This window comes from Ursus arctos, unplaced genomic scaffold, assembly GCF_023065955.2.
Source record: "Ursus arctos isolate Adak ecotype North America unplaced genomic scaffold, UrsArc2.0 scaffold_13, whole genome shotgun sequence".
Classification (NCBI taxonomy): Eukaryota; Metazoa; Chordata; class Mammalia; order Carnivora; family Ursidae; genus Ursus; species Ursus arctos.
In genome coordinates, this window is record NW_026622797.1 from 25,834,807 (window position 1) to 25,860,902 (window position 26,096).

General features: G+C 42.5%; 1 protein-coding gene across 1 annotated transcript; it reads left to right on the top strand.

Annotated features, from left to right (window-relative positions):
- Positions 1-413: 413 nt before the first annotated feature.
- Positions 414-14,644, top strand: PERP (p53 apoptosis effector related to PMP22). Its single transcript, XM_026504889.4, has 3 exons — positions 414-830; positions 11,396-11,536; positions 13,161-14,644. Exons 1-3 carry the CDS (start codon positions 617-619, stop codon positions 13,385-13,387), a joined length of 582 nt encoding a protein of 193 aa, XP_026360674.1. The 5' UTR covers positions 414-616; the 3' UTR covers positions 13,388-14,644.
- The last annotated feature ends 11,452 nt before the right edge of the window (positions 14,645-26,096 follow it).

Below are 26,096 nucleotides of genomic sequence, written 5' to 3' on the forward strand. Positions count from 1 at the left end.
GGACGGGCGCCTGGGTTGCGCATACGCATTCAAACGCAGTGCAGCATTGACCCACGGGTACAACGTGAACACCCATCTCAAACTGCTTGAAACTTAAATATGGACTGTTGACAATCAGACCATTATCCGACAGCAAGGATTAAATATTTAGCTGGTTTGCGCGGATTAAAACGTGCACCCGGTGAGGCACTCAAGAAGAACCACATTTAGCGGGAGAGGCTCCAGGAAGCGGGAAATGAGGCAGTGGGGAGGCGAGGAGGCGCGCGTGGCTGCAACGGGGCCCCCGGGCCCCCGGCCCCCCGGCTCCCTTTCCTGGCCGGGCGCCGGGCCCCAGCGGCTCCAGGCCCGGGGCAGGCGGGTTAGGCTCGCCCACGCCCCGTGTAACCCGAGCCCGGCCCCGCCTCTCCCCGCGCGCACCCGGGCCGACCGGGCAGGTCGGGGCGGCGCGCCGTGAGTCACCGGACTCTAGGTGGGGCCCCGGCGCCCCGAGCCGCGTCCTCCCGGGAGCCGCCTCCCCGCGGCCTCTTCCCTTTTGTCGCGCTGCCCGCGCTGGCGGGCCATTCTCCACGGCGTCCGAGCCCCGCGCGCTCCTCTCCTCCGCGCCGCCACCGTCGAGATGCTGCGCTGCGGCCTGGCCTGCGAGCGCTGCAGGTGGATCCTGCCCCTGCTGCTGCTCAGCGCCATCGCCTTCGACATCATCGCGCTGGCCGGTCGCGGCTGGCTGCAGTCGAGCGACCACATCCAGACGTCCTCGCTGTGGTGGCGATGCTTCCATGAGGGCGGCGGCAGCGGGTCCTATGAGGATGGCTGTCAGAGCCTCATGGACTATGGTGAGTGCCGCCACCTCCGGGAAGCCCTCCGGGGTGCGGCTGGGCGTGCGCGGCCTTCGGAAACCGCCCTAAGTGAAGGGACCGAACTGGGGCAGAGGTAGTGAGTGATAGGGGGAAAAAAAGTCTGTTTAGAGCTTAGATTTAGGCATCGGACTTGAACAAAAGAAAGCAGTAGCAGCTTTGAGTGGCCAAAATCAGGCCCAACACTGGACGAAAATGGCCCTAGTTTAAACTGTGTTTCGTGTAGGGTTTGTTGGTTACATGCAAAAGGGGATTTTCAGTCCCCGAAAAGGTTTAGATGAGGAAATATAATGAACAAAGTGTATTTTCTTGGAGACCTACTGAAATCTTTTACCATTACACCTCGTCCTGTGACTCTTGGTAAGATTAAAATATAAGTATTGAAATAGGTGCCTTCCCCAAGGTTGGTGTATTCGTTTAACTGGAACTAAGTGAAAGCAACTCTTCTTCCATTGAAAAAGCCCTTTCTGTCAAAGGGTTAGCAATTATGATTTCAATAGGGACTGCAGTATTTTTAAGCAGCAGGCTACTTCTTGATAGCTTTTGTTTTAGGGGGTGTCTTTTTGACTTAAGTCCAGCATTGTTTAGAAAACTTACTTATTTTAATCTGATTTGAAATCTACACAGCAAACACATCTTTTACATCAGGAAAATAAAGCAGAGTCGACAACTCTAATATACTGCAGATGGAGTCTTTTATTTTTCCAGCATGGAGGGAGCCTGGGTGTTTTACTTAATATGCAGGGACTGGAGAGGAGCACAGTCCTGAATGCTGCTACCGCCTGCTTAGGGTAGTGGAGAAGAACAGCTGGGATCTATTTTGATTAGCAGTGTGTGCCTGGGGTGCGGGAGAGAAGGGTTTAAGTATGACCATAATCCGAAACCTAAAGCTAACTGCTACCGAATGAGGCCTTAGCAACTGAGTTTAATAGTTTTAAACTCAGAAAGAAGGCTACCCTGCCTTTTCTCATTCCCTGCTAGGACCATTGACTTGATTCTTTACTCCGAAGTGGCCCATGGCTTCCAAGCACACTGTTTATTTGTGGCTCTGGGGGCCCCTATCCCGAGCTTGGTGCTGTATCTTATCTACTGTGGAATTGTTTGGAAGTTCCCACCATGAGCTTTCCCGCAAAGGGAGGCATGGTCCTTATTAGCAGCTAATAAAATGTGAAGACTGCATGGAATTCCTGCTTTCCTTAAAGTCTGTGTTTTTCCTCTTTTAAACAGAGCGCCTGCCAGCGTTTCTATTATCTCAGATCTTAGGTTTTAAACGGGAATTATTTGAAGTAATGTAACTGTATCTTTTAGTGAAAATGCATTGGAGCTCAGCCTCTTGTAGGGGAACTTAATAGGACTGCTTAAACAGGTGTGTCTTTAAACAGACTTGATAATCATACTCAGAACAAAGCCTAGTACGGACCCAAAGAGTACTCTGCAGTCCCCTGCATGTGAAGTCAGGTTAGCGCACCTCGGGAAGAGAGGTGCTGGTAGAACCAGCAACAGTATGCTGGGACATGATCTGGCCTGCAAGGCTCTGCTGTGACTACAGCCCTCTTGTGAAACTCACACAATGCAGTTTTTATTTTTCTTAACTTGCAAGATGAGCTCACCTTCGTAGGGTGTGGTGCCTCCAGCCTCAGAATGATATAGTGTTTTGTATATGGAAGGGAATAAGCAGGTTTTGTGGGTTTAATTTTTTAATTAGAAGTCTAAAGCACTAACTCTTTTAATTGTAAAGACAACACTGACCCAGTGTATAAACTATGTTTCAAGTTGATGTAGAAATTTGTCTTTGGTAAAGTTCATTTTTCCAAGTAAAAAAAAATCGGTTACTACCTTTACGATGCAGCAAGACTGATTTTCATAAGAGGGTGGTGGCTTTAACATCCCAATTAAGTTACGCCTATGACCTTTGCAAAGATAAGTAAGTGCCAATAATGTGTTAGATGCAGCTTTTGCGCAAGACCTAGAATCAAATCATGAATCCAGATCCGCTGTCACTAGGTGTCCATGGGAAGAAGAATACAGATGTTGAACTCCCCAAAGAGAGGTCCAGCTCGGGCTCCTGTGCTCAGAGATGAGTTGGAGAGTTTATTATACTTTCACTTCATTTTCTGCCATGGACTGTTGGCTAGTTTTGCTTCACAAATATTGAAATTGTGGATTCCTACACTGTAGCTCAATTTTCTAGGCATCTCCAACTCTGGAGATTTTCAGATAACCTCAGTAAGGCTTTGCAGAAAACAGTATGTTCACAGGAGATTTCTATAAAACGTAGTAAGCACACACTCCCACATATGTATAAACACAACAAGGAGTAAGGTGGTGGATGGCTCTAATTAAAATGATAATGCAGAGCATTGAGTGTGTATATACACTTTTTAAAAAATTCTTGGTATGTACTAGAGTGTAAACGTTGTGATTTACATTGTAACTATTAAGAATGTATACCTTTTTATTACAAAGTGCTTGACCATCTCTTTCTATTAATTAATATTCATAACATTAATATGTTCATTTTGATATTAAAAACAGATTATTCCTGGCAAGTCTTGGCAATAATGCTAATAATAGAGACGTTTGTATAAAGGGAAATAGTTCCTTCGAAGTATGTAAAATACAGAACATTATATTCCCCATGGTTATTGAGTTTTTTAAAGAATTTCAGGTTGCTATATCACCTCATTTTTCTCATAAATGAACTCAATTATACACTGAATATTTGTTTTTACATGATATTAACAACTAAAGAAATACCCAGCTTCACAAATACTCTAATTTTTAAACAAAATCATGAGCATACAGAGCATGGAGAGAATCTCACATTTCTATTTGTCCAAACAGGAAAAGAACATTGAAATGATCGGTCACATTTCACCTATAAGTAAAATGCAACATGGAATTTGCATGCGTGTCCACGCACACTGTTTTTGTGCTGCCAGCACCCTTTCTTCCCCAGTTTTAAGGAAAAAATATATTAGGAGGATATTTTAAATATCAATGATACAGATTTCAAATCCCAAGCAGGCTCCTACTTGTCAGGGTGGAGACTGATGGTGATGAGTTTATGCGCCAAGAATGGCAGTGGGACTCAGTGTGGCCAAGTCAGAGTGCCTGCTTCAGCCCCGAGCTCAGAAGTACACAGCTTCAGCTTTACCAGATGCCTTTGATCACCACACAGTGCATTGAATGTGTTGTTTTTTGGTTTTTGGTTTTTGTTTGTTTTTTACGTGAAATCAGTCTCGGATAAGTCCAGGAATCAGAGTATTATATGAAATATTTTTAGATCATTTGGCCCTATGGTTCTTAAATGTACAGGAAATGAGAGAAGTACAAAGTGAATAGGTTTACATTAGGCTAAATGAGGCTTTTTGAGGCCCTTTGGCAGGGAGGCAGGGCGAGGTATTGAAATGTTATTATTTTATGAAATTAGGCATTCGTGGATAGACTATTCTTTGTGGGTGCGTGTTCATGGTTTTATACAGCAAAATAAAAAGTTGGCCACTCAATTGATTTTCATAATTAAAAATATATGTGTGTGTGTGTATGGATTTGTAAAATCCAGACGTGTGGGAACCAGTGACTGGCCCACTGGCTGCACTTAGCAGGAACGTCCTGGAAGCCTCCCTCCCTTTTAAGTGACCTGACTTGTTTTCTCCCTGCTAGCGGACACACGCTCCCAGGCTATAATAGAAGGGTGTAAGAGTGCACCTGTTCAAGCTTTCACCAAAGCCTGTGCTCATCAGCACCTCCCGTGACGAGCTAAGCCTCTTCCCTTTGTTCCGCAACTTAATTCAGTTCCCTGGACGCTGCTGTTTGTCTAAAACTACTTGTCTTACGCTGATGGAGCTCAAGTGTGCTTCCACGTAAATGCTACTTCCCAGCCCTCTTCATCTGACACACTTTCGAGGGTCTGTGAGGATAGCTCCCCGATTCCCTGCTAGTTATCATGTCTACGTTCAGGGTACAAATCTCCACTTTCACATCTTTCTGGGTAGCACGGTTTCCCCACTGAGACTTTAAAAGAAGACCATGAAGAGGTAACGTATCGTGGTTCTATAAAAACCCAGCAGTAAGTAGTTCTCATCAGGCTCAGTTTCAGGAGAGAACGCAGAGCATGTCAAGAATCTCACACCGACTGGATGCCATCCCACGTGACCCTGACCTTGCTTTACTGCCTTCTAAAGCTTCTTCAAAATTGCTTCTTCTGATGTAGATTTTTTTGCAGGCCTGTAACAAGTGGTCCTCTAGATTTTTGCTACTCAATGTGTCCATACCAGCGGCATCTGCATTGTCTGGAAGGTTATTGGACACTCAGTGTCTCAGGTCCCACCTACTGAAGCAAAACCTGAAGTTTCACAAGATCCCCAGGTGATTTGTAAGCACTTTCTGGTTTCAGGGGCTCTGGCCCGTGTTCCTGCAGATTACCTCCTCATTGACACACCCCAGTCTTTTTGAATATATATTCCACCCATGTGTATCTTTATTTGTAGATAGGATCTTCTTAATTTTTTCACTTATGATTTTATCCAGTTTTCAGTTCTATGACATAGAGAGTCTGTTTGACATAAAGAACCCTATACAAACAGTAGGAGATCTGACAAAATCTCAGATTTACTAGGTAGGGCTTCGTACTATTAATAGACGAATCTGTTATTCTGGAAAGGGACCCTACTCGAATTGGGTGGCAGGTTGGTGTCTGCTGGGCACTGAGTAAGGGGCTAGGCCAGACTGTTTGGTGCCCATGTGTAAAACTACTGAAGAATGCAGCAAATCTCTTAAAAGAAAAACTAACTTTGGAGGAACAGTCAGTCACAGTCTGCAAACATTACCCACAATACTAAACATATTAGTAGTGCTCTCGTCTTACAAAGTTTTTTTTTTTTCCCCCCACAAGCTTCAGTTTGTTATGGTTTCTCACTTGGCATTCAAGGTATTTATTTAGTTCTACTCTCTATCTATTTATGTATTTTGCTCCTTTCTTAGTCAGTTGACCTTACTGGTCTTTTCCTAGCTGTATTTGCCTTGTAACATTGTATTTTCACAAGCCATCACTGGAAAAAAGATACAGCATTTTTTCTGATACAAAAACTTAAAAGCATTTCCTAGGAAAAACTCAGAATTTCATTAGTGACCATTAGTGTTGATTTATAGTTGAATCTTTGCAAACGTTGGCAAAATTAGGTAAGCTGTTCTTCATCCAAATGGATCTTTAATGAATCTTATTCACAAGTGGATTTGTAAGGCTGCTGGTTTCTTTGATAATAGGAACTTCTCCAAGTGGCACTTAGAAATAAATTTAGGACATAACAGATCATCTATAGCACCAGATTCATCTTCCCTTAAGAAGACAGAACAAAGAGAATCCATTCCTGCACAGAAGCACGGCATCTGTTTACCCGGAGTACTGTATGATTTGTGGTCTTGGTTCAGAGAGTGCTAATTGACAACGAGAATCCTCCCTGCTCTCTATCACAGGCCACAATTAGGAAAGACACCATAGTTTTGAGCATAAAATAATAATGGAGGATAGACTTGTCTTCACAATAAAGATGGACATTCTGCCTTTAAAGTGCCAAGGACCATCTATCTGTTCAGTCATGGAAGAAGTAGTAGGATACGTTTTTCAAAAGTTGATGTTTTTCTATTGGGGTTGGTAGATATGGTATAATTTAGACCATGGTATAATATAAACATATAAATAGTTCCCAAGAGGTTTGGATAAATTTGCAGTTATTAGGCTCATTCTGGGTAATTAGGTGAGACCCAAGGTACTTGGGGTACAGATTTATCTTATTTTCAAAAGGTATGTTGTGGAGATTTGCCACGTTGTAAGTCTACATGGCTGTCGGTCCCCTTCTTGGGCAGAATATTGGGCTGGGCTGACCCTGCTCAGACCCGGGAGGGGCCATCTCATGGTTTTATAGCAACATAGTCATTGATATGAGAAGGCAGGTTGTCTCACTGGTCATTCATCAGCCCCATCTTCAAGACCGTGCCCAAATTTGGGTCTTCAGTGGTAGTTAAGTGATTCAGCGTGGGTGTTTCCATGCCTTAGGAGCAGGCTACATGCGTTCTACTTCCAGAGAAGCATTTCTCAAGACAAAATGCCACTTAATTTGCCATTTTGATTTTCCTTAGACTCAGCATTTTAAGTAAACAAGCCACGACTGAATTATTTCACATAACATAGGCCAAGTGCTTAAAATGGGCTATGTTTATATTTGCACTCACCTGTTGACTTCAGGTTGGGTGAACTGGCTTCCTATTTTCTTAATTTCTTTCAAGTCCTTAAAGCTCAGTGCAAATTACACCTCAGCTATCATGTGAGAGGAAGTAGTAATAGCAAAAATCTATGTTCATCTTCCCCAAAGAAATAGGAATAATTATTGATGTTCCTCTTCATAGCTCCATCATACGTGACTCATTTCACTACACTTTTAAAACCTTAATCTGTGACTGTCGAAGTTTGGTTATCAAACTATGTTCCTTGTTAGGAAGTTTGATTGTTATGATTGAAAATTCACACTCTGCCCTGCAGTTTCCCCTACGTTTGCATTCCTCTGTTCCTCTGCATGCTTCCGTAGGTCTCCTTTTATTGCAGTTTCTAACCTGTGAACTCAAAAGGAAAAATCAGTATCTGCTTCTTTGAATTTAATAATTGGATTTAATTGAATGTAATGATTGGCAGTAGCCATAAAAATCTACAGAAATGTGGCTGTCATTGACAGTGGGTCCCATCCTGAAAATTTTATGCTCTTGTTTTTAGCAGTTGCATCTGTTTTCAGAAGGAGATTAATCATCTCTCTTAGTTCTCAAACTTGAGCATGGATGTAAGAAATGTCAGTAAGGCGCAGATTCCTGGGTCCTACCTCTTGAGCTCTGATTCAGTGGGTCGGGAAGGAACCACAGGAATCTATATTTTTAATAAGCACCACTGATGATTTTGACACCGTGGCCTATGGGCTAGGCTCTGAGATGATCTGATTAACGTTCTTCTTTCCAAAGTAGGGTCCTGCTTCTCTGACAAGTTCCCTTACTTGAAGGACAGGGCAAAAGGGAGAATGTTTCACATTCTGGCTTTATTCATTTCTGTTTTAAAATAAAACATTTTTATTTTATCTTGCCCCTAAGGTCTCTTATTGATCTCCAGAAACCGCAAAAAGATCTGGAGGAAAGTAATGAAAATTATAAATATCAAATCAGGCCCCCTCATGCACTCTCAGCCTTGTCCTGCAGCGATACCAAGGGATAATTTGTGGGGAAACATGGTATTTCTGAAGCATATAAAAATATGGCTTTTCCTTAATAACCTATCCTGCCCCAGTCATTCATAAACCTAGAGGAAGATCTGGGAGGAGCTTGGGGATTGGAGAAAGCAACAGGGGAACTTAGTTCAGGTTTGTCTATAACAGATGAAGATGTAAACATTCGGTGGGTAACTGAGGAACAACGATGTGATGGTGCAGAACTGTGCAAATATAGGAAGAAAACGGAAAAACTCGAGGTCCAGGAGAAAAGTCATAGGTATACACGAGGAACTTCTTGAATGGTGAAGGCTGGAGAATTCCTAGCTCCCTGACTTTTCGCACAAGGGCTGTCATCCTCACAATCATCTTGAAAAAAGGCATTTTTCACCCCAGTTAGCAGCTGTGCAGACGATGGTGGCTAACTGGTGGCAGAGGCAGGGTAGAAATGAGGTCCAGCCAGCTTCAGAGGCCCAGCGGCCTCTGCTCTCCGATATCTTTTACTTGGACCAGTCAAATGACCTATCCAGAAGGGAGGATACAGTTGTCAGCCGAGCTGTGTTTGAGAAGGAGTAAAACCAGCGTGGATGTGCACATGACTCTCTTTTTCGAGTGCAATACAGAGGAATAGGTCAAGAGCGCATGTTTGTTCATCAAGGAATGAATGAATGGATAAAAAAAAAGTGGGAGATCCGTACAACGGAATATTTTTTGGCCGTAAAAAGTGATGGAGTGCTGGTACCTGCCAATACGGATGAGCCTGGAAGCCATTGTGCTAGGGGAAAGGAGACACTCACAAAAGCCACGTGGTAGGGATCCCATTTATAGGAAATGTCCCAAATACGCAAATTGGTAGAGATGGAAACTAGATTAATGGTTGCTGGAAGCTGGAGGAAGGGGAGAATGGCGAGTGACCGCTAATGGATGGGGGGCTTCTTTTGGGGGTGATGAAGATTTTGGAATTGTAAGTGGTGATGGTAGCACCATCCTGTGAATATAGTAGAGACCCCTGAATTGTACACTTTGAAAGAGTGAATTTTATGTAAATTACATATCTGAGAAGAATCATGTTTTGGATTTAGCCAGGCTGGAAATCAAAGTTTGCCTGAACCACCTATCAGCTGTGTGGCTACAGACAGGTCACTTGAACTTTCAAAGCCTTAGTATATCCTCATTTCTAAAGAAATGATGATAAAGATTTTTTTATTTTTAAGTAATCTGTACGCCTCTCGTTGAACTTACAACCCTGAGATCAAAAGTCCCATGCTTCACCAACTGAGCCAGCCCGGCGTACCGCTTAAGAAATGATGATAGTATGAACCTTTAAAAGGTATTGTAGGGACATCTTGGTGACTCAGTTGGTTAAGCCTTGGACCCTTGATTTAGGCTAGGTCATGATCTCAGGGTCGTGAGATTGAGCCTTGAGTCAGGCTCCACCGTGGGCGTGGGACCTGCTTAAGATTCTCTTTCCCGAGGGGATCCCTCCTACATTGTTGGTGGGAATGCAAGTTGGTACAGCCACTCTGGAAAACAGTGTGGAGGTCCCTTAAAAAGTTAAAAATTGAGCTACCCTATGATCCAGCCATTGCACTACTGGGTGTTTACCCCAAAGATACAGACGTAGTGAAGAGAAGGGCCATATGCACCCCAATTTCATAGCAGCAATGTCCACAATAGCTAAATCGTGGAAGGAGCCGAGATACCCTTCAACAGATGACTGGATTAAGAAGTTGTGGTCCATATATACAATGGAATATTACTCAGCTATCAGAAAGAACGAGTTCTCAACATTTGCTGCAACATGGACGGCACTGGAGGAGATAATGCTAAGTGAAATAAGTCAAGCAGAGAAAGACAACTATCATATGATTTCTCTCATCTATGGAACATAAGAACTAGAATGATCAGTAGGGGAAGAAAGGGATAAAGAAAGGGGGGGTAATCAGAAGGGGGAATGAAACATGAGAGACTATGGACTATGAGAAACAAACTGAGGGCTACAGAGGGGAGAGGGGTGGGGGAATGGGATAGGCCGGTGATGGGTAATAAGGAGGGCACATATTGCATGGTGCACTGGGTGTTATACACAACTAATGAATCATCGAGCCTTACGTCGGAAACCGGGGATGTACTGTATGGTGACTAACATAATATAATAAAAAATCATTATAAAAAAAAAAAAAAGATTCTCTTTCCCGTTCTCCATCTGCTCCTCCCCCGCCTCCCTCTCTTAAAAAAAAAAAAAAAAAAGGACATTAAAATTTATTGTGAAGATTTAGTGAACTAATGCATGTCAAGTTCTTAGCACAGCGCCTGGCACAGAGCAATTACATGATCAATGTTAGTTATGCCCTCTAGAAAGCAGGTTGTATTGGAAGAGATTTTTGAAATCAGTGCAGGTTGCACAACGGGAATTATTGACTGGAATTGTTAGCCTGGGTATCATGGCTGTCCCTATTTCCACAGTCTCAAAGTAGGACAACACAGGGCTGGAAGTGCCATTCGGATTTTCAAACCCAGAACTCAATTTTCACTTCATCCTGATTGCTTTTAAGGCCCATATCCATCATTAAGAGCTCTTGTGCTATAAAGTCTGTATACTTCAGAAGTTAAAATTTAGACAAACAATGGGATATGTTTGTACCCAAACTTGTTATAAAAAATCAAAGCTTCTTTATAATTAAGTTGCTTTAGTGCACCTCTCTGCCTAATCCTAAGTACATTTTCAATGATTGCTTTGGCACAGAATCAAACATTAATACGAAACAAAGATCTTTTTAAAGGTATTTGAACCATTTCCTAAAGCGATAATAACTTAATTGTTCAATACCAAAAGTGTGGTTTATTTTGGTTGTGTTACATTAGAACTTGAGTGAACCTTTTATTTTATTTTTTAAAAGACTTTATTTCTTTATTTGAGAGAGTGCAAGGGGGTGAGAGCAAGAGAGAGCATGAGCAGGGGGAGGGAGAGAGGGAGAGAACCTTTTAAATATACCTATTTATATGGCCTCTTTATTACATGAGGAACAGTTGAATGAATTTTACCATTCATTTCAGAGACAGAAACTCTTGCCCCAAGTCAGAGGGGAGTAGGCATTACTACAAGCACTATGTCAGTGCCCTCCAAATGAATTGCCTATTCCTCCCTTGAGATGTGGAGATGCTTAAGTACTGTCAAAAAGACTATCCTTCCACCCAAATATAAGTAGTAAAAAATAAAAAAACCTCCTATTGATACTTTGACAGGTGATTTTAAAATTTGGTACATGTGTCTTATTAATTTCTTTTCTCTTACAGCGTGGGGAAGGGCAGCAGCCGCCATGCTTTTCTGCGGCTTTATCATCCTGGTGATCTGTTTCATCCTGTCCTTCTTTGCCCTCTGCGGACCCCAGATGCTTGTCTTTCTGAGAGTGATTGGAGGCCTCCTGGCCCTGGCTGGTAAGACTAAGTCAGCGGTTCTTCATTCGTACCTTCAGTAGACATCACGACAGTACTGTCCAATCCACACTCCTTGACAATTACACTTCCGATCTGTTGTCAAAAATGTGTCACCACAGGAAGAAGGAACGAAGGCACACACTTTAAGGTCTAGGTCCCTTTCGTCCTGTGTCTCAGATGGTACCTCACGTTCCCCGTCCATGTTGCATGCTGCTGTCTCTTGCAGGTGACCCTATGTCCAGCGACACCCCTACTTTGGGGGACCGGGGCTGACACAGGGCTGATTCAGTGCACTGTTTCCATAGCAGTCCCAGTGCTGGCCTCCTATGAGCCCCTTCCTGAGGGTGCTGGACTGTCCCTGAGCCATTTTACTTATGGAAGCAATGTTACAATCGCATGACATGGCGGGCCATAGAAAGGTTTTCTGCAGTGGAACAGGAGACCCTAGGAGGGGCCAGGTCTGGAACTGCCTTTTTGTATCATAGAGCTGATTCTGCGGGATGGGAGACTGTGATGCAGGTGGGTGTGGTCAGAGTGAACATTTATTAATGGAATACACCAACTAGGAATCTAGGAGCACAGCCGGCTGGCACCGCTAGGTGTAGACTAATGTACTTAATAGTACAGAGTGAAAATGTGTTCCTACCCTATGACTTGGCAACAGACATGGGAAATATTATGTGAAAAGAATGCAGAACAGAACAGAACATGTATATGCTCATTATAGCTTCATGGAGTTATGCATGTTCGTTGAAAAAGAATACAAAAGTCCATTTAATCAAGTTCTTATTTTCTTAAGTTGCTTAAAACGTTAATATGGTTAATAGTAATTATAATAAGGTGACTCTTATGCCGAAGAGTTTAGAAGTCTTCTTGACCTGTGTTTTCTTTCTTGTATCCTCCTTACACTTCCCCATGGCAGGATGACTACTCCCCTCCTGTGTTTCTGTTCCCCCTGCCTGGAATGCTGTTCCCTCTGACCTCCATCTCTCCATTTCTATTTGTTCCTTAGATTTCTGCTTCTCTGCAGACTTTTCTGGTGCTTCTCTACGCTGATCATTCACATCATTGGCTTGTTGTTTCATTTAGTTATTTATTGAATGAATATTTCAGTGGTGTGCTGTTAAACACCAATACTGTCAAATCTATGTGCGTGTGTGCACACACACGGTGTGTATGTGTGTGCATGCGTGCACACTGTGTGTATGTGTATATATTATTTTTGCTAACCCTGAAAATATTAACTGTGTTTGGCACAGGAAATACCAAGATGAAAAGATACCCTTCTGTACCACCCTGCTTTTGACTGTGCACCACGGTTTTGCACTTTTTACTTTAGTAGATGCAATGCTTACACAGGTCCTAAGGAGGGATTCTCTAATTGCTTTCTGTCTGTATTTTGTATATTCAGCATTCTGCTCAGTGCAGGTCTCCCTGACATACAAGAGTCAATAACTTGTTTTGGCTCATGATGGCTAGATCCCTCCAGTCCCTTTCATCCAGGGAGTGGATTTAACACTTACTTAAAGGCAAAAGTCAGTTGTGGAAGAGGGATTTAATCTGTTGTTCCCATGCATTCATTCATGTGTCCATATTCATTTTGGGATGTTTTTCTTCCCTTTAGCCATATTCCAGATCATCTCCCTGGTAATTTACCCTGTGAAGTACACCCAGACCTTCGACCTTCACGCCAACCCCGCTGTCACTTACATCTATAACTGGGCCTACGGTTTCGGGTGGGCGGCCACGATCATCCTGATCGGCTGCGCCTTCTTCTTCTGTTGCCTTCCCAACTATGAAGATGACCTTTTGGGCAATGCCAAGCCCAGGTACTTCTACACATCCGCCTAAGGTGGGGAGTGAGCAGAAGATCGCTGCTGCCAAGATGGATCCCAGAGCAAGAAACGGTCTTCTCCAGCATCCTTTGAACCCATTTTGTGGGCAGTGTTCATATCATTAAACCAGTCAATGCTAAAATAATTTGGGAGAAAGTATTTTTTAAATGGTGTTATAGTTTCATATTCATCTTTTATATATGTTTTATAAACAAAACTTATTCTTTTAATTAATGACCTATAATATGCTAATATTCCCTTATATCTATCCATACCATTTATACAACATTTGTAAAAGAATGTGAATATGAAACTTAACCACTGTATAAGGCAAAATGAGAAGGCTTCAAAGATTGGACTGGCATGATTGAGTTTCTGGTTTCCCCAGATGGAATGGACTGGGTCTATTAAGAGCCAATGAGAAGAGAGAGATTATTAGTAAAAATTGCCAGTGACCAAATATTCTAAAAGAAATGCAAAAAATAAATATTTTCCAAGCCTTCACCTATTTAAAGAAGTGAAATAGTTTCCTAAATGCATATTGTTTGTGAGAATTTCTAACTAACATCCTAAGCGATTTTTTTTGCAAAGCTTCACCTTAACTTGATATGGCATCTAGGAAAGTACTCTTTCATAGCCAAAGCCTGATGCAGTAGTAAGGCCTCCTCATTTAGTGAAATGTTAACATGAAATTTTTTCTTTTAAAGCGGTTTATAGGGTTGGGGTGTGGGAAAATGCTGTATTAATAAATCTGTACTCTTTTGTGTCTATATGTTCAGGAACACAGTATATGGATTGAAAGAAGAGCTGGGTCTAATTCGTCACGCTTATAGGCATGAATCGGTGGGTTAGTAAAGCATTAGGAGTGCCATTCCTCTCACAAAGTGACATTAAAACAGCCGAAGGAGAGGAAGTGGCTGGAATTGTTCATCTCTGGTTGACTGGGCTCTAATCATATAGACACAACTTCTGGTAGATTGCAATTGTAAGCAACACCTTACATGTAGTTACAAACCTGGTCTTCCTTGGAAAAAGAGATATAAAATATCTGATATAAGACCTACGACAGGAGAATTCAGGGATGTGAGATTTCTCTGAACGGCAAATAGAGGATATATTGCATTGACTCTGATTTTTTTTTTTTTACCATTTGTACTTAACGTTATGAAAACCAGTTCATTTTATAGATCAAATTATTATTTTGTAAGTTGCAGATCAAGCAATTGCAGTTTTCACTATGAATTTTCCCCAATAAACCAGGTGTTCTAATCTTGTTTCTAGTTTGTAGTTTTTGGTCTTGCTTTTTCTCCTTTTTCAACTCTCGGGAAGGGACCTTTTAAAAGATGCTTTGAGGGGGCAAAATAATAAGAACATTGGGTAAAATGAAAAGTAGCCTTTTCTTAGTTTGAAGGGTCTTACTTATTTTAGGTTTCCAATAACAATGTTTGAAGGGACTTTCATGGATTCAGGTAGTCTGCTCCCTGGACTTCTTCCTCATGACCGGTACCCGGCACACAGACCCGTACAGCCTCTATCCCATGCTGCCATCAGAGGGAAATGGACTAAGAGACCTCTCATAGGTCCAGATGCCAGGGACCATTGCGTGGTTTAGCTGAAGGTTCATTCTTCTCCCATCTTCCTGCTTGAGATGGGATCTTCTTCCACTCAGGTAGTGGGGACAGCAAGCAGTTTCTTCTTTTCCCCTTCTCCACATTCCCAGCTGATCGTGGTTTTCCAGCATGGGCTGTAGGTTAATTCCCCTATGGTGTGTGGAAATGTGAAGACGGGTTGCCAAGTGGCATGGTGGGAGATTGGAGATACTTCTTCTTCATGCTTCTATAGGCCAGTTGGTTCTTGGCAGTCAATTTTTTTCTGTGTTTTTCAAAATATGAGGTGAATGCTTCTCATCATAAATTTAGAAGAATGTCACCTGGGTGATTATTTGCACCAAAAATTTTTAAAAATTCTGGGGTGCTGGGTGGCACAACGGTTAAGCGTCTGCCTTCAGCCCAGGGCGTGATCCTGGCGTTATGGGATCGAGCCCCACATCAGGCTCCTCCGCTATGAGCCTGCTTTTTCCTCTCCCACTCCCCCTGCTTGTGTTCCCTCTCTCGCTGGCTGTCTCTATCTCTGTCAAATAAATAAATAAAATATTTAAAAAAAATTTTTTTTTAAATTCTGTGACAGGTAGAGGACTTGAAGTGATAATTAACAAAGCTAAAAATGTCATCTTCTAAAATAATAGCACAGATAACTCAAAAAGATAATGAGTATCTAGACAGTAAGAAACTAGAGCTCCCATTATACTTGAAAATGATTCCAGATACACGTTTCTCTAAAGCAAGCACGCCTGTCTTTGGATTTTTCCCTGTCCAACTTTTTTCTTCCCCTCCTTAATAAATTACACACTATATTCTAATGATGCACATTTAGAAAAAATATAGCTTCCTGGGACCAATGGTCTGTATGAACAGCAACATTTCAATTTGAAATGTTTGTAACAAAGACACACTAAGTGTTGTTACTTTGGCTAAAATGTTCCACTTCTTTCAGCCTCATTCAGGCATAGAGATCCTCCATTCCTTGTCGATTCATATTAACCAGGACAGATACTTTTATGTCATAAACGGAGCTGGAGAATTCCAGAGCATTCTGGAAAGTAATGAAGAATTTGACTAAGAAACCACCTGAAGACCAACAACGCATTGCATGATATTTCCCCTAGTAAAGCTGGGTAGCTTTTGACTCTGTAATTATGTTAAGACTCCCCACCCTTTAATAAGCAGTTGTAGGTTCCCAAACAATTATCTCACGGTCACACTATAAGTAGTCAGATATGCTCGCAGCCATTTACTGTTGAACGTAACAAAGAATAATACGTCAAGGTCTTGCAGTTGTCACACAAGCTAACTATGGAGTGTAATTACTTTTAGCTTCACAACCATATACTACAGGAATGGCAATAAAGTTTGATAGGCTTTCCTTTTCTAAGAAAATGAAAACAATGGGAGAATATAGTCCTAATATCTTCATTATGTTGATTTTTGCTACAAACTCCTGCTGAAAGACAGTCCTATTCATATAATAAACATGAATGCTGAATCAATTCGTTTTGTTTTTCTAGGCATCCTGAAAAAACCATATTTGAATCTCATCCAGCTTTGGCTCTTGCTGGCTGTGCAGGGTTGGGGCAGTTTACTTCCCCCTGGCCTTATAAACTCATCCATAAAATGACTGCAAATAATCCTTTTTTTTGTTCAAAATTCTTTGATTCAGTATGTTTGTACGTATATCTGCTCATTTGTTAATGTACTTAAATATTCTTGGGGAAAAAGGAAATAGGGTAAAGTGATGCTATTTTTTTTATGTGGCTTTTTTCAAATTGACTTTCACAGCTAGAGACAGTGACTAAAATCTTAATACTGTGAGGGAATTTTTTTCTTTAATTGAAAATGAAAGAAGATTCCTACAGTTGGAAGAACCACTAAATAAGTGAATGTGAACTCTATCATGGGCACAAGTAAACCTAAAGCTTAGAAGAAAGGAAGCTATTCCAGGGAGCTTCTGTTCTAAGTGCTTCCCATGTACTAACCCATACAAACCTCATCTTGGCCCTCTGATACGGGTTTAGTTTATTTTTAACTGTTCAAAGGAATGAAAACATAGGAATGTGAAGTAACTCTCTCAAGATCAGACAGCTAGTAAATAAAAGGAATAGTAAGTGCAAAACACAGTGTTATGGTATTTGGTGCAGTGGGGAATAGTAGAGTAGGTAATCTCACCGGAGGAGTATTCATGGGCTTCCCCCTCCCCCCACTGTGATCGTGTGGGGCCCTCAACCTCTTCCACTTCTCCAGGCTCTAGGGAAGGGTGTGCCTTCCAATGTGTTTGAGGTACATGGTGGGGGGTATTGTACAAGGGGGAGGTGTGGAGTAGAGGAGAAGGTGGAGGGCCAGAAGTATAAAGGGCTAGGCCTGAGTGGGGGCAGCTAAAGGAAATAAATGGGAGAAAGGAAAAAAAAGGATTTAAAAATGGATTTCTCAGATCTGTGTATCTCACTGCACAAAGTTGGAGAAACAGTTCATACTGCTTTGAGTTTTCATGATTGTGCTCTCCTTTTGGATCCCTTCTCTGTGACTGGACCACATGAGTCATCACTTTGTAAGTGTTGCAGGTATAAGCCATTTTCCCCATTATCCCAGGGGTGTGGTTGAAATGAGAGGGTCCGGTTTTGATTTGGTGGCTTGATGGAGAGGGCCTCGTAAATAAAAACCCAGGAGCATCTTTCCAAAGCACTTATTTTTAGTCTTCCTAACATGTGCTGCTTTTGATATTGCAGATTATTGGTCTTAACTTTTTTAGACGTTAGAATCATCCATACACTACAGAATGTCATGGATCTTCATTATTGTTTACAGACTACTTTGAAATATGTATTACACAAAAACCCACGTGGTGAACACATGGTATTCTCATAAGATACAGAGTACCTGGACAGAGATAGACCATATCTCTGTTATGTTACAGAGTATTCCTCATCAGAAATAGAAACTAAGAGAAAAAGGGCTCCTTTCCCTCTCCTGCATCACTGTCTGTACATCTTTTTCACCAAAGTGCTCTCAGCTGAGGAGGGTGAGTGCGTATACCTCCCAGTTTTACCTGACTTTCTACACAACAGGTTAACCTGGAATATAGCCATGCTTGTTTTGATATAAAAATATTTTAAATCACAATTACTTAACTCTCTACCTCCCGTCCCCAAATCTTCAAATAAAATGGAGCAGATATGAATGAAGTTTGACCTGTTTGGGGACATCACTGTCTCCTTAGAAACAATTGTCTGAACTCCCAATCCTTGACATTGATTTAGATGGAAAAGACAAGTAAATGTTTCTAATAGTCCTCTAGTACTTAATTCCCTTCTGTAGAAAGAAATTCAAAGTATTACCAGGAAAACCATAACAGAAATTCCAGCAATTTTGAAATGTAAATTGCTGTGAAAGAGGGATGACTCTGAACAGGACTATTTCACACACTCTTGCAGTGAGGACGCCCACGCCTCTGCCAGGGGCAAGAGCACACTGCTCGGGGAATTTGGGATGAAGAGACCGAATTCCAGCTCCTTCTTTTGAATTCCACCCCCTTTCCTCACTGCTTCCACAACTGTTTTTTTGTTTGGTTTGCAATGGAGTGTTAACAACAGGTCTACCGAGGTCAAAAGATTGCTTTACCTCACCTCTGTGGATATGGTTTCAGGTTTTAAAACTCCTGAAGACAGACCCAGAGAGGCACCCCTCAGTCGATGTTCAGAGTCTTTTGTTGTCTGAGATCATTCTTCGGGGCTGGGCTTGCCTTGTGGCACGTACAGCTCATTGTTCCTGGATTTCACAAGTCTGCTAAGTATCTGGGTGTATTTTCTGGGTGTGGCAGAGGGGAGGATAACACACCTCAGGTGTGGGAAAAGACAGCCGAAAAGGAAAGTTAACAAGGTTCAGATCCTGTCATGTTAAAGATGTTCCACTTGTACTATTCTGTGCTTCATTGTTGATCTAGAAACTTACTCTCCTTAGCTGTGGAGATAAAGGAAAACTCAGAAGGTGTGTGTGTGTGTGTGTGTGTGTGTGTGTGTGTGTGTGTGTGGTATAAAGATAGCTCTCAGGTGAAGAAATGGAACCCTGTTGATTTAACTGGAATAAGGTTGTCTTAGTGATAATGAGTCACCAAATAATCATAATAGACAGTTGTATAATGATTTGCTCAGCCAGTTTTTCCAGTACAAAGATTCAAGGCAATTAGCCTGCGATTATCAACTGTTTTTGGATTAGTTGCTTTTAAGAGGGAACACTTAGATTTGAAACAGAAACTGAACTAAATCACTAAAAGTCAATTTAGTGAGACTTTGAAAGCAAGTTCCATACGTGAATCCTCTGTTTCTCTGTTCTATACTTTGTTTGCGTGACTCAGCAGACATTCTGCAATTAAAATGCTTTGTTGACAAGGTGTATTTCCAAATGCCACCCCACCCAATTTCTAGTCAAGTAACACCACAATGCCTACACATTTTTTTTTCAAGGAAAAAAACCACACACACAGCAAAAAGAAAAACTGATTTCAGTCCAGACAGAGAAGACTGAAGAACTGAAGTACATACAGGAGGCTGGCATTGGCCACGATGACCTTCATGTTGATAGAATTCTGAAGATGTCTAGGTGGTCAGAAGTTGGATACATCAAGACTAGCGACATCACCATGAAAAAAATCAATTCTTGGCAGGACCCAAACAAATACAAATGCCTCTGTCTCAGAAAAGCACATTAACCAGGCAGGATGCCTCTGAACCCGCCCTCTGGGTGGTTCTCTGGGTAGGGGGCGCACCATACCTTAGGAGGAGCCCCACTGGGCAGCCCTGGCTGTGGGATCAGGGCATCTAGATACCACAGTGAAACAGTCATCACTTCAAGGAGGAGCCCCAACAGGAATGAAAATTGCTTACCAGGATTGTTTTGAGAAGTTAGTCAAACGTTCTTCCATCTCTCCCTGCACACCCCACCCCCCCTCCACCCCCACTTGCCTCCTCAGATTTTCTACTGTGAGGCTCAGAAACAGAGGCAGCTTTCACCATCGACATCAAGGACTTAAGACCAGTGTGAACACACTCCCCGTTCTCCAATTTATGTCTTTAAAGAGTAATGCAACATTCGGAAACATCACCAATGAAAGTCGAAGCCGAGTCAAGTGATGCTTGTCATTTTCTATTCACACATTCTGCACATACACAGACCTTAGGGAAGCTACAAGTTGAACTGTATGTTACAAAGTAAGAAAGCCCCCAGTGCAGCTCCTCGGCTCAGAGCGCCACCTGTCCACTTCCTGACGGAGCAGGCTAACAAGAAGCTTCCAGCAACAACTGGGCTGATTGTCCTAGTGGGGCTCTCTGGGAATCCCCGCATGAGCTGTCTGTCACACATGCATAACATGCTGTCCTGGGCCCCTGGGAGAGCCGAGTTGTTGAAGAAAGCATTTCAAGCACAGAGTCTGCTGCTAACCTTCCACCTACGTCACCTCAGTGGAGCTGGTCCAGTCCCGAGGGGCTTCTGTATAAAACTTGCCTAGTTGTCCACATTCTTTTCCACGACAGATTTTTGTTCTAAGAAGAGGCAAGAAAAGTGTTCAGAATGCATGGCTGTGTAATCCTGAGGCCACTTGGGGAACTACACGAAGAGTATGGGGACTATTAAACACAAAGCAGCCTGTGGCTGTGGTCTTTCTCTTAGCTGGTCCTTCATGAGGAAGGTGCTGTTTGGGGACCTATGTTTGTTTTGGTAACAGAGCGGCCCAATCTGTCCCTCAAGTCGTCACAGCATGAGTTAGGACTGGAGGGAAAGTGTAGGTAACTTCTACATTTTAAAACAAACTTTCTCTTGAAACACCTTTTTCCACTGAACAAAGAAGTTGGGAAAAACCGGCAAAATGAGAATCCTCAAAGAGGCATCAGAGGGCTTATATTCCGTGCCAAGCTGGCATGTTAAACATAGGTTTCTCATTTGCAGGAATTAACTAGTAAGAATGCTTTTTTTCTTTTGAGTTTTACAAATGCATTTAAGACTTTTATGAAAGAGAAGTCACCATATAGAATTGACCTAATATTCTCTGCACAAGATGAGAGGTCAGTTTTTCACAAGAGAAATGCATATAAAAATTTCCAGTAACTACTCTTGTTCTGGATATTAGCAGATGTTACTAAAAAGGATTCCACAGTCAAGTAATTGCAATCATATCTACCTTGTATCACTTTCTTACTGTGTGCCAGGCTCTTATTTGACCATAGCATCAATCCCATTAGGTAGACACATGATCACATTCATGTCAGAGTTTGGGATACTAGGGTAAAGGGACATTAGTGACTTCCAAAGGAAATAATGGAGCCATTATTCAAGCCAGGCACATTTGATTCCAAAGCCCATTCTCTTAACCATACACAAATATATTTAGGAAATACAGAGGTAAATAGGGTTTAAAGAATTTGTTTTAGGGGCACCTGGGTGGCTCAGTCGGTTAAGCGTCTGCCTTCAGCTCAGGTCATGATCCGGGTCCTGGGATTGAGCCCCCATGTTGGGTTCCCTGCTCTGTGGGGAGCCTGCTTCTCTCTCTCCCTCTGCCTGCCGCTCTGCCTGCTTGTGCTCTCCCTTTCTCCTTCTGTCAAATAAATAAATAAAATCTTTTTAAAAAATTTAAAAAGTTAAAAAATTTAAAAAAAGAATTTTGTTTTTTGCTCTTTGTTTTTTTATTATCATACAGATTTCAAAACTATTAATGTGCTGAAATGAATTATAAGTCATCAAGAGGTTTTGAAATCAGAACACTGCCTTTTATATCGTGGCACACTGCCTCCATTTGGATTCCCGAGACAAGGACTTGGGGATACAGAGTTTTTTGGGAAGTGATCCCAGGAAGCACAAATGAAGGGATAAGGAGAAACAGCTTAGGAAAAAAGACAAATTAAATGCGTGTGTAGTCAGATCACTGCAGCTGGGGCTCAATACTGCCAAGGAGCCATGTAGAATGCCCCTCAAAGTAGTTGTACTGAAGGCGAGGCAGCCTGGGCTCTTTAGCTCATGACTCTGCCTTCCATTGTTGAGATTCGCTGCTGGGATTTACATCCTGACATGTCTGGGCCGACCCGTGGGCAGGCTGAGCAAGCTCTCAAGGTGCCAGGTAAAGTGCTCAGGCCAACAGACAGAAAGACGGACACTGGCAAATGTGTAAGGCTAAATCGGAGAGGAGTCAAGGAGACACGGGTGGACATCTACATTGCCTGCTTTAGTCCCTCACTCCTAGCTTTGCTTTGATCATCCCTGTCCTGCATTGGGTACACTCTGGTATTAATGCTGCAAGGTAGTTTTGGGCCATGGGCTCTAAGCAGAATTTAAAAATGGGAGGATTAGTGAGATCAGTTATAGTCCGCAAATTGCAGCTGTGGCTCAGGTTTTCACTGATATTTCATAACAGCAACTATATCCCCTGGTGATGGTCATGGTCAATTAACACCAGTATATTAACTCGTATTATTGGCCTGTTGGTCTTCCTACCTGAGGAACCCCAAGTGACCAGTGGCAGTAGCTTTAGGTTCAGTGGAACCCTTATTATGTCCCCTGGTTGAAACACCCCCTCTTGGAGACCTAGACCTCTAATTCTGCAAAGCCCAAATTTTCTATCAGAGGGGGCACAAATTCTCCCAAACAAGACACTGAGAGTAAAGGTTCAAGGAGCTGATCTCAACCCTGAAAGGTCTGTGAGCTGGTACCTTAGCTGAGACTGTAAAAGGCTGTTTTAATATTTTATCAGTCTGGCAGCTTCTGGGAGAGATACTATATGGAAAGACCAGTGGACCGCATGGTCATGTTGTTATACCTTGTCATACCTTGGCTTCCTTAGTTTAAAGAAATATTATATAGAATCTCATGTCAATAACTCAACAGCTCCATAAGTCCTTGGATAATGGGGCTGGTAGGAGCACTGTAGGCAGGGAAGGGAAACAGAAGGAGACATCAACCCTCGTAGGATGAATTACTGCCTGCTCCAGGATGGAAAGGTCTGATGTCTCTAAGTGGGTGGTTTATTTTGGGGGGGGGGGTGGTTCATTCCAGCAACCTGTCTCTCAATCTAACATCCATTCTCATGTGTGTTCCCTCAGTACCTACTGGATAGATCAACCAGGTCCTCCAGTTCTTTTGATGGACAGGCCATCTCTTTCTGTGGCATGAACTTTACTCCCCTATTCAGGATATTCTAAGACCTCGCCCTAGTTATTGGTCTAGAAGCAATGAAGGAAGGAACAATGATAAGGACACTATCACCTCATGAGGCATCAGCATCAAGTAAGGAACTTTGTATGGTTCCAGGCAATGGGAGGTAGCTTTTCTCTGCTAATGTGGACCTTTCCACCCAATGCCCCCACTCCAGGTCTTAGAGTCCAGCTCATTCCCTTTCAGAGCTTGATTTTTAACATGGAAGACCTAGGACTATGTTTTCAGTCTCCTTTGTATGTCTATCATCCTTATATCAAATCCTAGGCTGGATTTTCAACACAGCTTGCCCTATAGATATAGGAGATAAGGTCCTCTTTAAATGTTTTCCAGGAGGATCTCTGGCTTTCACATTGTGCCACAGGGATTTGAAGCTTGGTTGACCCAAGCATTTTATTCCCTCTCTCCAGTTAACAATCCCACCAACCTTATTGTTACTACTGTGCCCATATCTTTCAAGGGCTTCAGAGAGCTAGAAGCCAATGCTTGCTCTTCCATCCAACTATCACAGAGAGTTTTTAGTAACTGTGACGCTCCAGGCTCTCAGGAGTCACTGCAGAGGTGCATCCACCAGCAGGGCCATTCTGTCTGCCCTTTGACTGGAGCAAGCCCACGGCAGGCCATCTTGATGCCACTCCCAGAACCACATGTCTTAGATTGGTTTTTCCCCAAAGGAGAACATGAGACAAGGATTTAGGTATAGGTAGTATTTGGGAGGTGATCCCAGGAATCTCAAGTGAGGAAGTAAGGAAAGTAATATAGAGAAGGGAGAAAAACCTATAAAGTGTGTGTTAATGTTACTACTCCTGGTTATTGCTGTAGGCAACTGGGGCTCGATCCTGCTACAGACCCTCTGAGCAACCACACAGGACTGTCCCATGACAGATGCAAAAGTTGGAGTATTTATCAACTGACCTCTGTCCCTGAATGGTTGAGGATTAAATCCTCAGCCCTTCAGAGAAGTCCTCTGCTGGAGCTAGCAAGCTGGTCAAATCCCTCAGGCAAAGAGGCAGAGAGACACAGCTGGTTGGGATGTGCGTGGGAACCATCCATCACACCTGCAGGGTGAACTCAGCAGGGGGCCAACAGGCTTTCAAGGTGGGCATCAACAGCATCTGCTACACAGCCCTATCATCATTTAGCAGAAGTCTGGCTCGGAAATACATCTCTGGATTATTTACCCCATTCACTTCCATTGCTTCTCATAGCCCATAGGATTACATTGCAACTCAGTAATATGGCTTACAAAACCCTCCATGATCTGGCTCTGTCTGCTTTTCTATCTTGAAAGAAATTCCTCTCTTAACCACTATCTTTACCTTTCCTCATCCTCTCCCTTTCGGACTCTCCCCCAAAGAACTGAATTATTCTTTCATATTATCTAGAATTGTTTTTCTCTTTCTCTGAAGCCCTGACACTAGCTAGCCGCCAAGCTCTGGCGTCTCTAAATCATTCTTATGCCACATCATTGCATATTTACGAAGCAAAATAGCACAGTGATGATGAGTAGACTCTAGCATCAGACATCTTTGTTCATTACTAGCTGTGTGACATTCAGAAAACAGTTAATGTCCTTAAGATTCTGTTTATTTATCTGTTAAAAGGGGGTAATTATTGTTGCTGTGAGAATTAATTGAAAGACCATATGAAAAGAGCACAGCACAATGCTTGACACATACCAAGTATTTAAGAAATTGGAGCTACTGTTATTTGTGTATAGATTAGGGATGATTTTCAGAACACTTCCTAACATTGCTTTTCTCCCATCCATCTTGTTTTACGGGGGCTCTTCCTTGGGTTGAGAATAGGAATCAAGGAGGGATAGAAATCAGAGCAAAATAGGAAAGCTAATAATGTGTAGGTGTGGGCACGACATTCACCCCTTTAGAGAGAGGATAAGAAATACAAAATAAGGAAGTGGTTGGCCAGCTTTGAATCTCCAGGCTGACTTTCTCGAGTCTCCCCTAGTTGTGAAATCAGCCTACTTGAAAGAGAAAAGGAATTTCTCTAAAAGTTCTACATATGGAAAGTGAAGTGGTGAGGTCTGATTTCAAAGTCTTACTCTAAGCCTTAGGTAGAGAGAGCTCAGGATGTGATTCACGTCAAGTTCCCACTAAACAGAAAGAAAAAGAGAGCCTCTTGCTACAAAAGAGGAACAGAGAGTAGAAGAAGAGCATAGCTTAAACACCCTACTTCTCTTAGGATAAAACTCTGGGTTGAAAAGAGGAATCAAAGAGGAATAAAACTCACAGAGAAGTAGAGGGGAAAGCTAACATACATGGGTGTGTGTGTGTGTGTGTGTGTGTGTGTGTGTGTGTGGTATCATGTACCCAGCTTCCCAAAGAAAACTTTAGAAAGAAGCTCTCTCTCTCACTGTGCCAGGTATGGAAGTGATCCAAATCCTCCCCACCCCCACCCCCATCCCACCATGTACCTGGCAGTGCCAAGGGGGGGATGAAAGTGCTATCTGCTGATCTGATGAGGTCAGAGGCTAGAAAAATGGCTCACATTTACTGAGCATTTTTTTTCCCAAACAAAGTGCTTTGCCTTTTATTATCCTTGTATCCTTGCGAGAGATAACAAACATTTTGGCATAAAGTGGGCATGTGACTTGTACAGAATTTACTAGAAACCAGAGAGTGAAAGCCAGGTCTAAGTTCTCCATTTTGACCAGTAATTAACATTTGACCATCTGGTCTTCATTAATGAGGTGTCTTAGAGATACCAGATCACCCTCTTTGAGACCTGTAATTACTAGAGAATTAGCTCAGCTTGTTTGGGAAAGGGAAGTGACAACATGAGGATCTGGCTCTTCTGGCATCATTGCATTCAATTGTCAGTTTTGGATGGCTGTCGTTCACATCCTTTAACAGCTTCTCGATTTCCACACTAGATTCATCTGTCTTCAACCCGAATGTC